At 42.1% G+C, this 15000-nt stretch overlaps 1 protein-coding gene across 4 annotated transcripts in view; it reads left to right on the plus strand.

Annotated features, from left to right (window-relative positions):
* LOC143300497 (uncharacterized) overlaps positions 1-12564 on the plus strand; it is a 20128-nt gene extending 7564 nt beyond the window's left edge. For all 4 annotated transcript variants that reach the window (XM_076614229.1, XM_076614221.1, XM_076614246.1 and 1 more), the window contains exons 3-8: positions 509-790; positions 1393-1485; positions 2968-3333; positions 3853-4037; positions 6539-6674; positions 8140-12564. In XM_076614229.1, coding sequence (XP_076470344.1) covers positions 509-790; positions 1393-1485; positions 2968-3333; positions 3853-4037; positions 6539-6674; positions 8140-8234 — 1157 coding nt within the window. In that variant the 3' untranslated portion in view covers positions 8235-12564. The remainder of the gene's footprint in view (positions 1-508; positions 791-1392; positions 1486-2967; positions 3334-3852; positions 4038-6538; positions 6675-8139) is intronic.
* The last annotated feature ends 2436 nt before the right edge of the window (positions 12565-15000 follow it).

The raw sequence follows: 15000 nt of genomic DNA on the forward strand, positions 1-15000 counted from the left end.
GCGCTACTTGTAACGAACCACCATTCCGTCTCCATTCTGATCGTGCAGGTCTGGCATTCGGCATCCTGAACAGTAACAAGAGCAGGGAGTTATAAGCCAGTAACATAATCTGTTGGTATTTTCTTTGGTTAATTAATCCGTACCTCACAAGCAACACTACCACCACCACGTATTTTCTTTGGTTAATTAATCCGTACTTCACAAGCAACACTACCACCACCACCGTATTTTCTTTGGTTAATTAATCCGTACCTCACAAGCAACACTGCCACCACCACCGTATTTTCTTTGGTTAATTAATCCGTACCTCACAAGCAACACTACCACCACCACCGTATTTTCTTTGGTTAATTAATACGTACTTCACAAGCAACACTACCACCACCACCAACAACAACAACAACAACAGCAGCAGCAACAACAAAAACCTACACCGCTTTCACAGGCTTTGCTCACCACCCCTCCACACACAGTCACCAACCCGTGTCCATCCATCGTGTGCGTGCAGGTCAGGAACCGGATTTGGAGGTGAGCATTTTGAACAGCACCCGGTGGATGGAGACAGCGGGGTCCGCCATGAACCTGACCTGTCGGCTGAACCGGGGGCTGACGATCATCCTATCCCACACGGTGGACTGGATCCACGTGTCCCTGGCCAACCCCCAGAAGCTGCGGGAGACCACCCTGACCACTCTGCAGACCCTCACCGATCACGCCTCGCCGAACCTTTACGGCATAGGCGTCAAGTACGATCAGAGCCAGTGCGAGTTTACCCTGCAGATCAAAAACGGTGGGTGATCTTTTGGGAACTTTTTGAGGAGGGTTATTTTATTTTTTATTATTTTTATTTTTTTTTAATTTTTTTAATTTAAACTGTTTATTGATAGTCTCTTTTCTCTGGTGTCAACTTCGACACAAGACATTGCCATTTTACTCTGCTCATCAAAAAGGATGGGTAAATCACGTGAGCTTGACCAAAGAGAATGACTATTCATAGCTCAGTGGAGTGAGCGTTGGGGACTTTTCATTTGGGGAGGGGGGAGGGAGGCGCGGGGGGGGGGGGGGGGGGAGGAGAAATGTTGGGTTGATGTTTGTTTGTTTGTTAATGGTAGCCTCCTCTCTCGTTTTGATGCTTTCAGATTGAATTTGTTTGTTTCTTGTTTTATAACCACAAACTGATTTCAGATGAGATGAGGAAGGGAAGAGTTGAAAGGGACCAAGTGGGGGGAAATGGTGGAAGGAGGAGGAGCAAGGAGGAGAAACTGGATGTAAAGCGGACAAATATCAGGGAACTCAATCGAAGACCAGAAACAAAAACCTTGAATTCGTCAAAGGAAATACTGGTAGAAGCAATGATACTGTTTGTTTCATTGAGTCGTTTTCTGTTCACAGTCCAACCAACCAGCGATGGCATCTTCAAGTGCAGGGTCAGCAAAACCTCTGGCGGTGAATCAATGGAGAAAGAGGCTCACGTCATTGTTGTCAGTGAGTATGGCGTATTCAGTTACCTCTGTCAAAATAATGGTCAAAGATACAACTCTTCATCTATTCTGGAATTTATCAGCGTTGTCTTTCAGGGAGTGACGGAGGGTGTGTGTGTGTGTGTGTGTGTGTGTGTGTGTGTGTGTGTGTCCGTCTGTCTGTCTGTCTGTGTTAATGTTTTGCGAAATACTCAGGTGATTTTTTTTTGTTTGTTTGGGGTTTTTTTGCGTACGTCCTCAGATTTGTTTCCCATACAATTGAAACCATGTACAAAGTCAATGAAATATATACAGTTCCCAATGAAAACTATTTGTTTGCGTGTGTGTGTTTGCGTGTATGTGTGTGTGTTCTCATTATGCGTGTCACGTCTATCAATGATGTTGAACTGGTGAAAGTTTATTCATGATTTTTAATAAAGATTTTGACACGGGCTACCCAAGGCCATTGGTGCCATCGGTCGTTGAACCTCTCCCTGCGAACCGAGGCTCTCCTCTCTTGGTGCTATACACAGGAATAGCAAGTAACCTCACTGCTCAGGCTGACTGTCATTTGCAGGTCGAAGGGTGGCCTCCACATGAAAGGGAACTCTTAACTGGAATATACTTCGCAGGGGTTAGAACCATTGCGCACTTCTCCCAAGGTCGATCTCATCGCCATTTAGCTCAACAACAAAGTTCTCGTTTGAGGTCATAAGTCTCTTTCTTCGAATGGTCGGTGAATTGAATACGAACTAGGGTGGACGAAATGGGAATATTTTGTTCGAACGTCAAAGAAAGCAGACTGATCCCTCCAGTGTCCAGTTGGGTAGCTTTTTAGCTCACCCATCCTCGCAGCATGGCTTGTCAGTCAGCATTGTGTGAGGTGTAGTTCAGCGGTTATGGTGGGCACGACCCATGAGCAACTCAGCGGTCCATCTTCCGAAATTGCCCTCCTGCTGCTGCAGGGTATAGCAGGATATATTTCATACACTTTCCTATCCTTTGCGGGCGACCTGAGCTGGGTTGCATGAGTAATCTTATCAGTACTAAGTTTGTTTTGCCTTAGAAATGTTCCAAAGTCTACCCAAATTCCATAGGCTCAACGATCTTGACTCAAAGCAAAAAAAAAAAAAAAAAAAGCGCTGCTAGGATCGAACATGCAAGTAAGTCCTGGAATCGATCTCCGTCATGATGAATCAGAGTAAAGACCACAGGTTGAGTGTAAAGTGGACCAAGTCCACTTTACCTCCATTGTCTAACTTTTCTGCGAAAGGAATTAATCCACTTCATCTCGATTGTCTAACTTTACAGCCAAAAGACCCAGTCCAGTGTATCTCCATTGTCTAAACTTGTTGTGCAAAAGAACCCAGTCCAGTGTATCCTCATTGTCTAACCTTGTTTTGCGAAAGGACTTAAACCACTGTATTTCCACTGTCTAATCATGTTCTACAAAAAGGATCAGATCAACTGTATCTCCATTGTCTAACTACTTCTCTGCCCCCTACAGACGACGTGGAGAAGGTGGCCATGATGTTCGACGGCGAGGAGTCCATCACGGAAGAGGCGGACAGCGTCACCATCCAGCGCGAGGAGGGCACATACGGGGTGACGTGCACCGCCCTCGGCTTCAACCCGGACGCCTCCATCAGCATCTTCCTGGACGATGTGGAGCAGGAGACAGGGGGCACCCAGATCGTGCAGGACCTTCCGGAGTCCCTCAAGGCAAATGCCCGACGCTACAAGGCCGAGGCCACTGCCTCCAACGTGGACGTCAGGGCTCAGCACACGGGCAAGCGGCTCAAGTGCGTGGCCAAGGCCGGCTTCGAAGGGGCCACGGCTGTGTCGGCCAGCGTGCCTTTGATGGTCATTGCTTGTGAGTGTTTTGGTTGTGGGAGGGGTTTGTTGAAATATCGTTTCTGGTTTGCCTCGTCAGTGTTGTGCTTGTGGGAAGGGTTTGCGAAATATCGTTTCCGGTTTGCCTCGTGAGTGTTCTGGCTGTGGGAGGGGGTTGTGAAATATCGATTCCGGTTTGTCTTGTGAGTGTTCTGGTTGTGGGAGGGGTTTGTGAAATATCGTTTCCGGTTTGCCTCGTGAGTGTTCTGGTTGTGGGAGGGGTTTGTTGAAATATCGTGCTTGGATCGCCTCATTTTTTCTCGCACTGTCTGCTTTCTTTTTGTATTTTGTTTGTCAGTCGGTTGGTTTGTTCGTGTTTTCATCCTCTCTCTCTCTCTTCTCTCTCTCTCTCTCTCTCTCTCTCTCTCTCTCTTTGTGTGTGTGTGTGTGTGTGTGTGTGTGACCTTTTTATAAAAAAAAGAATACCTCTGTCAAAATCCAATCCCTCTTTTTGTCCTCAACATTTTGCCATCAGAACATATGCCCTCATTGATTTCAGTGGAGCCGGTGATCACGTGCGACAAGAACGTCAGCGCCAAGGTGGGCGACCTGTACGTGAAGATCAAGTGCCGTGTGGATCACAAGAACATTCAGATCGAGCGCTACAGGTGGGAGATTGAGGAGTCCGGGGAAATGGTCGTGCAAGAAGAGACCAGCAAAAACTACCACGAGGTCATTGTGGAGGTAAGTCTTTGGCACGACCGGAATTAAACTCAAGCAGCTTTCTTTGTCTTTTTGTTATTGTTGTTTCTTTAATTGCGTTGATGATGATGATGATGGCTGGTTTTTCGCTTGCGAAGATCAGTGGGAAGTTCCCGCCAGGGATAGGCGGCATGCCTTTTGATGACTAATCAGTCCAATCCGTGACCTGCAGAGTCTGTGGCATTGTGGGCAGGTGTAAATCTGGCCTGCGTTGCTTGGCTGCGGACCTGGGTCTTTCCTTCTCCTTCTTTTCTCCTGAATGTTCAGTCGTCTGGTTTCCTCAGTGTTGGGTTCCCCTGAGCGTTGAAGATCTCCAGCTACTTTTATCTGATGCTGACTGCTCCCATGTCTTGGGGTTGATGTCCGCTTGGCATAGTTGCTTCTTCAGTTGGTCCTTGAATCTTTTCTGTGGTGCGCCAGCATTGCGTTTGCCTTGGACCAACTCCCCATAGAATACTGCTTTTGGCATTCGGTGTCGGGCATCCGGGTGATGTGTCCTGCCCAGCGAGTTGTTTTAGCATGAGCATTGACTCGATGCTTTGCAGTTGAGCTCTTTCTAGGACTTCTATGTTCGTTATGTAGTCCTTCCACTTAATGCCCATCTCTGATGGAACTGCTCCAGCCGCTTTCTTTGTTTCCGGTACAGCACCCATACCTCTGATCCATATAGCAGTGTCGACAGTACAGCAGCTCGGTAGACTTGCATCTTTGTGGAGAGTCACCAGCAGTGGTTTTTCCATACTCTTTTCTGGAGGCGGCCAAATGCACTGCTTGCCTTTGAGAGGCGGTTGTCCACATCTTCAGTCACTGTAGCAGTTAGTGGTAAATAAAGATATATGACAAAATAATCTTGAAACAACTTTGCCCAGACCAACTCTGATTTTTAACTTCTTCTTCTTTTCGGTCGCACTTGTCACAGAGTCAGGCTGGCCTGCGAGACAAATGTCGTCGTGGCTTCCAGGTCTTGTCTGCAGCCGTAGAGCTTTTAATTCACTTGTGTAAACAAAGTGAGTCTATGTTTTAACAGGGTGTTCGGTTGTCTGTGTGTGTGTGTCTGTGTGTCCGTGGTAAACTTTAACATTGACATTTTCTCTGCAAATACTTTGTCAGTTGACACCAAATTAGGCATAAAAATAGGAAAAATTCAGTTCTTTCCAGTCATCTTGTTTAAAACAATATTGCACCTCTGGGATGAACTCAAAAAAATAAAAAAATGAAGCTTAATTATATGCAAACTTCATTTACTGTTATATTTATATTTTTTGTATTCTCTGAACTTGGCACTTTGATCTGATATTCTGACCCAACAACAAGAGCAGTCATTATTATCATTTTTTGTTCAAACAGGAACTTCTTTTGCTAAGCATGGAAGTTTTATTTATTTTGCAAATGTTTTGGTGCAGATTGTAAAAAAAGGGAAATTACTCTGTAATTAATGCTAGGGGACTTAATTTGCTTTAAACTGATCTTTCTCATCTTAAACATTATATTTTGAAATTATACTCAATAAATAAAAAGCTTGGATTTTTTTGGTTTAAGTGTATCACAAGTGAGTCTTGAAAGCCTTGCCTGTCTTGTTATCATTGATATGTGTTGAGGTATATACTCTTTTGCATAACCAGCGGAGGGTTGAATTATGTATAATTGTCTTCAACCCACAACACTCTTTTCCAGGATCAGCTGGCGGTTGATATGTATAACCATTTAATGTTAATTTAGACCAGAATACACATGGATGATAGAAATGAAACACCTCAGTATTGCATGAATAATGAACGTTTTTCGATTATTTTTTTTATCCTCCTCTTCCTCCTTCCCACCACCACCATCATCAATGTATAACTGTATGATAGTCAGTCGTGTCCGACTGTGACCATCTGAACAGCAGACGAAGCAGTTGACTACTATCCCGACGATTATAGTGGAGAGTGACTTGCCCAAGCTACATCCCCACTCTCTCGGCCAAGAGAGCTTTAGGACAGTCGGCGTGGGGATTGTTAAAAAATTACACACACACACACACACACACACACACACACACACATATATATATATATATATATATATATATATATATATATATATATATATATACTGATTTCTCCCTCTCCCTTTCCGTCCCACTTTCACCCCCTCTTTCATTTGTGAATATAACATTTTTCCAGGTTTGGCTGGCCCTTAGTGTTTGATATATGGTATTGTAGCTTATCTTTGCATCTGGACCAGAATCGTATTGTTTGCAAGCTCGTTTTAATTCCCCTTACTTTGGGATGTAAATGGTGAGGTTTGGTAATGAATGACAATGGCGGCGATGTGTAACAACCATGGTTTTGATAGCGAAATGAATGATGGCGATGCTGGAGGGATTGGGAACTGGTGGCGTGGGGGATGAATAGCGGGAGAGTTTGACTCGTTGATACTGTGACAGTGTGTGGATAAAAGATAATAACGATGATTTTTTTTCTTTTCCTGGCTGGGTGCAGGAAGTAGACTCGGACACGACGTTTGTGACCTTGGACTTGTACCAAGTGACTGACCTGTACTTCAACACCATCTATAACCTGGACGTCTTCACCACGAGTGGACAGAGCTTCCGCCAGACAGCAACCATCATCAAATGTGAGTCTTTTACCACTCGCATCAGCACAAACTGACAGAAGGCAAGATGTTCCATAGCCGCACTGTGTCTCACCCCTCCCCCACCCATAGTTCCGCTGTATTTAGGGCTCGGCATAGGAAGACTTGGGCCCAGCCCTGTACTTCCACCATTTTAACTAACCTTCCCCAACTGAAGTCAGGTACAAGTTGAGTGGAGTGAGGAAGATCGGGGTATAACGACTTTCCCCAAGGCTGTACGACAACATGCCGAAACGGGGCCTCGAACCCTGATCACACGCGTAAACACAGGATCAGAAATCTAACGGCTCACCGGATCTGCCGCGGTGCCTCGGTTACGGACATTACTGGCCCCATTTTGTGTGTGTTTTTTGTTGTTGTTTTTTTGGTCTTTTCTTCCTGTTTCTAATCATTATTACCCATCGTTGGCAGCTTTGGAAAGTCCACGCTCGACCGTGTTTTTTTTGTTTGTTTTGTTTTGTGTGTGTGTGTTTTTTTTTCCCCTCACAGAGAATAGAAATATTTTTTACTTGTAATGTATGTGGTGTCATTTGATCATGTGCCATTATTATTATTATTATTATTATTATTATTATTTTAATAATTATTACCCATCGTTGGCAGCTTTGGAAAGTCCACACTCGACCGTGTTTTTTTGTTTGTTTTGTTTTGTGTGTGTGTGTGTGTGTGTGTGTGTGTGTGTGTGTGTGTGTGTGTGTTTTACCCCCTTACAGAGAATAGAAATATTTTTTACTTGTAATGTATGTGGTGTCATTTGATCATGTGCCATTATTATTATTATTTTTTTAAATTTTATTTTATGGTTCGTTGTTATTGCCGGAATACCTGACGAGTCCACTGGGGCAGGGGAAGGAACTCGTGTAAAATCTGGCAAGACGAATGGGTTTTCCCCATGGAGGATTTAATTTTTATAGCCCGCATTTGTTGCCTTTGAAGGGGTCTTATGCTCATTTGCATATACATTAGCATTGTTGTTGTTGTTATAATTATTATTATTATTGTTATTACCATCATCATCATTATTATTAATGATATCATTACTGTTATTCAGTTAAAGGCATTTTTGAAAAGTAATTTTTATCATAGTTTAATCACACATACATACATACACCACACACACACACACACACACACACACACACACAATTATTGAATTTCAGTAGTCATCATAACCGTAATTTTGGGCTATAAACATCAATGATAAATAAAGCATCATAATCCAGTACGTTTTCTTTTTACACACCATAGGAATGTTTGTGTTTGTTTTTTTGTTTGTTTTTTTTTGTCAGTTAGATTTGATCTCAAAGTTGTGCTTGAGTAGAATGAGCCCAATATTTAAATACTTGTTGATTGCCGGGGAAGCAGTTCCCTCCACTGCTGTCCCGATGGTCATAGTCCGACACGACTATCATACTTAAGCCGCTGGTGGGCGTGTTCTGTGTTGCAGTGGACTCCCCGCCCAGCGGATCTTCGCCCAGGATGGCCGCCGTGGTGTGGGTCTGTGTGCTGTCTGCCTGGCTCAGTCTCTGGAGCTGGTGCTAGGGCAGACCGCCAGGGTCAGCCTGGGGACAGTCACCATCACCATCACCACCATCTCCAACCTCCACCACCACCACCACTACCGCCACCACCACCTCGCCTCGCCCTGGCCACCTGAATGAGCGATGGATAAATGAATACATGAATGAAGAATAATTAATTGGGTTTTACTCTAAGCCACCATCTGTAGGAATCACTGTCAGTGACCACCATCAACCAATCACTGTCATGCATTCGCTTCTGCTGTCAGTCTCTTCTTGAACCAACATCAGCTTCAAAAATTCTTTCACCTCTATAAAAAAAAAAAGAGAAGAAGATTGCATTCATTTTATAATCTTTTTGCACATACGTGAATGTGTGGAATTGTGTTTTCTTAGGAATAATGTACACTCAGATTTGACTAAAACGCGTGGCCAGGACAGGTAAAAATGTCTAACACATACACAAAATCAAATGAATTTGCAGAACGTGGAGTCAATGGACTTAACCTTTGCCTTTGAACGTTGATACTAACATTGTCTATTAGGATGAAGCTTTAAGGTGCCACACATATTTTACAGTGTACATTTCATTCTTATTTCCTATCATTTGGTGGCTGCTTATAAAAGCGAAACAACACATTCTAACAGGCCTGACAATTGTCTGTATTTTGAAGCTCAAAACCGAAGAGTACAAAATGTCAAATGATTATGAGCCATAACAACACGGTTCTGAATTTGCGTTTTAATTTATCCTTTATATCAGCGCCTGCTACTATGACACAGAGACGAGGGTGGATGGAACGGACTCATGTTGCGATGAAATAAGAAGTGAAAGGTGCAGGCACAAAAATGATGCTGACTTTGGAAGCGATTGCACTTAAAGGGAGGCGACACGGGAAAAGATCAGCGTGATGCAAAAAGGGAGAGAGTGACCTACCTTGTCACACCATTTCTAAAAAATAATGCGTCAAACTTTGCAAGTGTGATTCATACCAGTGTGCTAGTGTTTCTGCACAGCTTGTTTGTTTCTTCTCTCTCTCTCTCTCTCTCTCTCTCTCTCTCTCTCTAACAAACTAAGCATAAAATGTTGGTAATGGAATTAATTTGTTTCTTTTTGTGCTGTTTTATATCATCATGTATTTTAGTTTATTTATCCTGCAATTGTTTGTAGTTCACTCATATAACTTTTGGAGAGAGATTACACAAGTAATTATGAATGTGATAATGTCGTGACATATGCGTAGTACTATAATGTGAACAGATAAGGTAAGACTTTTCTGTTCTTTTTTTTCTGAAACATGTGCACAGTAAATGAATCAGTATCATTTAATTAGATGAAAATAATCAGTTATTCCATTTGTTCATTGCATCTCCAATCTGTGTCTCTTTCGCTCTCTCTGTCTCTGTCTCTCTGTCGCTCTCTGTCTCTCTGTCGCTCTTTCTCTCTGTCACTCTCGCTTTACGACCTTCAGTTGAACTAGGAACATTTGAACTATTGAACATAGGAAATGTTTTTCTTTGTGTTATGTTTGTTTCGAATTACCTTCTTTGGTAAAAAACAACAACAGTTTTTGTTCCAATATCATTTCCAACGCGAGCGGCTCAGACCATTTCTATGTAGGAAAAAAAATACACAAGAGTTTAAATACTTTTAATAGTTCACTGCATAAACCGTAGGTTTAGCCTGGTTAATACTTGAATTGAATTTGTTTTAGAATAGAGGATATATGTCCCATTTATCGCTGCAATGTTCATATATTTTTTTTCTGAGTCTATTAAGACCACGGGTGGACAGTTTGCTTGGACAACAAAAGTTTGGAAAAGACTGTCATATGAAGTGTTTCACAGTTCTGTTTCATGGTACTTTCGCTTTGTAGATAGATTAATCAAAGCGAAGAAAATCTAATCTTCTGATTGAAAGACGGATCTGGACTGTGTCAAGTCTGTACGGTTCACACTAAGATGCGGAATATGACTTTGTTGGTATTCACTTGCAAAATATAATTATATAAGCTAGACATACACTACACTCCCAAACAAAAGGAAGAGAATGTCAACGGAGGAAATGAAGAAAGAAAAGAGTTAATGGGATATCACCTGTGCATCGCTAGAAAACAGTCTCCTGCTGATTCCCATGATTTCACTGTGAACTGACCGTTTACGTTAATCTTTCGTGTCATCTCTGTTTTTGCCTGTCAGCAAAATGAGAACTTTTGACAAGCACAGTGGTAGTGTGTAGTTTCTATGTTTTAAACATTAATGATGTGCGAGTTTGAAATGTGGATATGCTCAGCGGAAAATCCACGCTTGTTGCACTGTTTCAAACATTCTGTGTGATCGATAGTGTTTGTGTGATTAACTTTTGGCAGCCGTATTGATTAACCATTGCCTCAGTCGGTAGTTTCTGCTGTTTGTGTATTGGTAGGAAGTGTGAAGACCAGTAGGATATTCCCGAGCAACGGCTGTCAACATTAAACTCTTGGCGGCTGCTGCATTAGAGAAGGAAAAACAGACATATGTCAGCTGCTTTCCGTTATGTAACACTTTCCATTTTACGTGTGTTTGACATTGCTTTTGTTTTTTCTAAACGATCAAACATTTGTTATGTTGTATTCCATACTTCATGGACTGCATAATGTATGTATTTGCTTCCAGAACGAATGTTTCAGTGCGACGAAAGTTTGTGTGTGTGTGCGTTTGCCTGTGAGTGTGTGTATGTGTGTGTAAATGTGTGTGTATGTGTGTGTGTGCGCGCACGCTTGTGTATGTGTGTGCGTGTGCATGCGTGCACATATGTGTGTCATTTAAACTGCTTTTAATGATTATAGAACATACCGAGTATAAGTATCTGACACATAAATATTGTGCTATGTCGTGTGTAACGCGTTTGAAATAACTTTGCTGAGCTTTGAGACTGTGTTTGATCGGACGTCGGTACTATAATCATAAACCTGTTCATTTTAATGAACATGACCCTGTCCGAGGCCCAGAGTCACATGCTCGTCAAATTGCATCAACAGCAATTTTTCAATCTATGTCCTTTTCTTCACCAAGCGCGTTGGGTTACGCTGCTGGTCAGGCATCTGCTTAGCAGATGTGGTGTTAAGTTAAAGGATTTGTCCGAACGCAGTGACGCCTCCTTTAGTAACTGAACTGAATTCATCCAGTAAACAAAAAGACCAACAACAAAACTTATGGTTTCAAGAATCGGATTCACCGGAGTCATATTTGGTGAAAGCTTCTTAACTAGGGTACCAAAGAGGGAAAAGAAGGCGGGGAAAGTTACGACTTTAGTGTGTAATTGTGTGGGGAATGGAGCGGTCATTAGCGTGCATGAAGATTATTTACATTCCTTCCGTTTTGACAAACACGAAAAAAAGAGAGAAAACCCCCCCCAAAAAAAAACCCCGCCTCTGTCCTTTACCACTGCTCCACCTCGTAGTAGAAAGTCCTGGGAGTTTGCATGTCTTGTGGTTGGTTCATTTTTGTGAGTGGCAGCGTCTACTGCAATGCAGATGGGTTACTTACGACTCCCAATGCTTTGTCATCTTAATGTGTGTTGTTTGATATATTTGAGTGATTATGTGCAGTTTTTGTTTTGTTTGTATGTGCAGCATTATTATTTTGTTTCTTTTTATTAATTTTGTTTATTTGATTTTTTTTTTTGGTTGGCTAGTGTAACTTTGGTATTGGTTTACTCAAGTAGTTTTGATTTCTCAGTTCTGATCCTTAGTCGCTCACTCTTGGTTCTTGTCTTGTGGTGAAGATGCCTGTGTATGAAATCCACGTACAGTTGAAATGTAGGTCTGTTCGTGTGCTGTTGCTTTTTTTGTGTGCTTTTTTTTCCCCATTTTTTTGCAAAGTATTTTCAGTTTCGGTTATATTTTTCGAAGATTCCACGGGCTATGCAAAGGACGAATTCTGACATACATGTACGTGCGCAAGGCATAAAGACATTCTCTCTCTCTCTCTCTCTCTCTCTCTCTCTCTCTCTCTCTCTCTCTCTCTGTATCTCCTGTGTATCTGTCTGTCTGTCTGTCTGTTCTGTATATATCCTTTCTCTGTATCCCAATCTCTGTTTCTCTCTCTCTCGATCTTTCTGTCATCTCCTTCCCTATATCTCATTTACACACACGCATACACGCGCGCTCGAGTTCGCGTGCGCACACACACATACATACGCACAGTCCCGATATCTTCTGACTGGTTATGTTTTGTTTGTGCAAATCAGAAACATAATGCGTTAACTTGTCAGGTGCTGCTGATAACTGTACAATACTTGTGGAATGCAAGAATGGATATAACTGTATGTATGTGCTTTTTTTCATAATAAACTTTTTTTCTAAAATGTACTGCACGGTATGTATCTGTCGACGTGATTGCTATGCTTGCTATTCTGTGTCTCCTTTTGAAACGCACATGCAGATACGTCTTCCTTCCAGCTCTCTCTCTCTCTCTCTCTCTCTCTCTTTGTCTGTCTTCCTCTCTCTCTCTCTCGGGTATATTGTCCTTTGTATTTATGTTATGTATAGTATGACTGTGTGTGGACATTATGCAGTGAGGCATATGCACAAATCAATCTCTGCATGAAACCTGACGACCTCATTCGTCTCCTTTCATCATGTCATCGAGAACATTCGCTCGTGCCTACCGAATATCCATAAGAAGATCAATGTTGTTGTTGCATTTTCCGAAAAAAATTACAGTGGTTGAATGTAGATTGCAAAAGACCTTCAGCCTTTTTACGACTTAAGTCATATTTTGAATATCAATAATTTAGATGAAAGAGATCAGGTTACACAGTAGAAATTAATTCCCATTGTATATTCAGATTGATGTTCCATCAAGTAGTTCAGTGCTCCAAAGAGACGTAATCGTCGACGTAACTTCCATACTAAACAAAAGAAGTTCGTGTTTGAATCGAAAATTATAGTAACGACTGCTACAAATCAGTGTGTCAGTATGTCAAACTGCTACGTTTTGTGAATAAGAAATGAAAAAAAGTAACAGTTACCTTTCTGTGGAAATGACAATATATGATTTCAAATAGCTTCTTTATTATTTTATTTTCAGCCCTTCCTATACGTGCACTATTATTATGATGACAGTCTGAAGAGAATATAGATTTTTTTCCCTATGTCCAAGCCAAAGTTTGTGTCAGTAGACTCACACCACACGCGCACATACACGCACGCACGCGCGCGCGCGCGCGTGCGCACGCACGCACGCACACATAGACACACACACACACACACACACACACACACTGACACACGTGAAAAACCCTATTGATACAGAGATGGTAAACACATTCGTGAGCAAAAAAAGAAAACAAAAAATTGGAGCAGATGCCTGACATATGCATAAACCCAACGTGCTGCTGAAGCCTCAGTGAGAACCCACCATAGGTTTGTTTAAATCGGCGAACATAAAAAGAAATTCAAACAAGTAAACAAAACAAACAAATACTTGTACACACACACACACACACACACACACAGACACACACACGCACGCACGCACGCACACACACACACACACACACGCATATATATACATATATATATATATATATATATATATATATATATACAATTATATATATATTGGTGGTAGCAATAAAGCCACACACGTTTACAAGTTTGCATGAAAACAGAAAGAAAAGAGGAACTTAAATTAATGCCCAAGAAAAGACAACCGCCGGAAATAGGCTTTAATTCGATTTCAAGCGAAAAGAACACAAAACAAAACAACTCAGTTGAGACAATTCAGCGCCTTTACGCATCTCTGAGCGCATCTCTTGTTATCAGATGTCGCTTAAGTGTGACTAACGATTGAAATCCCATTTTAGCATCCTAAATTCCTGACCTTCTTCTTCTTCTTTCCGTTACACGACCAACATCGACTTGAAGATGACTCGGTCGTGGTTCATGCATGCTGGGTATTTTCGTGTCTCCATAAGCCACCGAACATTGATATGGGTTACAGGATCTTTAACGTGCGTATTTGATCTTCTGCGTGCATATACACACGAAGGGGGTTCAGGCACTAGTAGGTCTGCACATTTGTATGTTGACCTGGGAGATCGGAAAAATCTCCACCCTTTACCCACCATGCGGGCGCCGTTATCGTGATTCGGATTAATTTGTGATGCTAAACTGTGGCTATACCGTAATCAGACGCCGTCTAGCACTATCGGCTGTGGAATGGGGAAAAGCGTTTACTGTTCGGAGCTTTTGTCACTTTTCGCTGCTTTCCCCCACTGGTCCATTTCAGCCATGCGAAGCTTACTCGTATGATGACAGCGCTGGTGCTTCTAAGAATAGATTTGTGGGTTTTCCCCGTCCCTGAGGCTCTGTTGGGGATTGAAAAAGTGGTTCCAAGAACGGGTCATTTCCAAGTTCACGTCATCACCTGTTTTACGTAGCACCGGAACCCGTTTTATTACTTACTCAACAGCAGAAACCCTAGAGTCACACTACCCCACCCTAATCAAGGCATCAGTAAGCGAACTGAATCTACACACCGGTTTTTCCGAGGATCTCATCAGTGTACACATCATTTCATGGAAAACTGATGTCACACGCATTCCTTTGAAAACAAACCAAACAAACAAACAAAAAACCCAACCAAAAACAAACCAAAAACAAAAGAAACAAAAAAAAAACAAAAAAAAACACCGACTTATGAAAAACAATGAACGAAGAAACTAACAAACAAGCAAACGAACAAACAAAAACACTACGAGGTACTGACACGGGATAAGCTGACATTGTTGATAGCACTGA

The sequence above is a fragment of the Babylonia areolata genome, chromosome 2 (assembly GCF_041734735.1).
Source record: "Babylonia areolata isolate BAREFJ2019XMU chromosome 2, ASM4173473v1, whole genome shotgun sequence".
In the NCBI taxonomy this organism is placed as follows: Eukaryota; Metazoa; Mollusca; class Gastropoda; order Neogastropoda; family Buccinidae; genus Babylonia; species Babylonia areolata.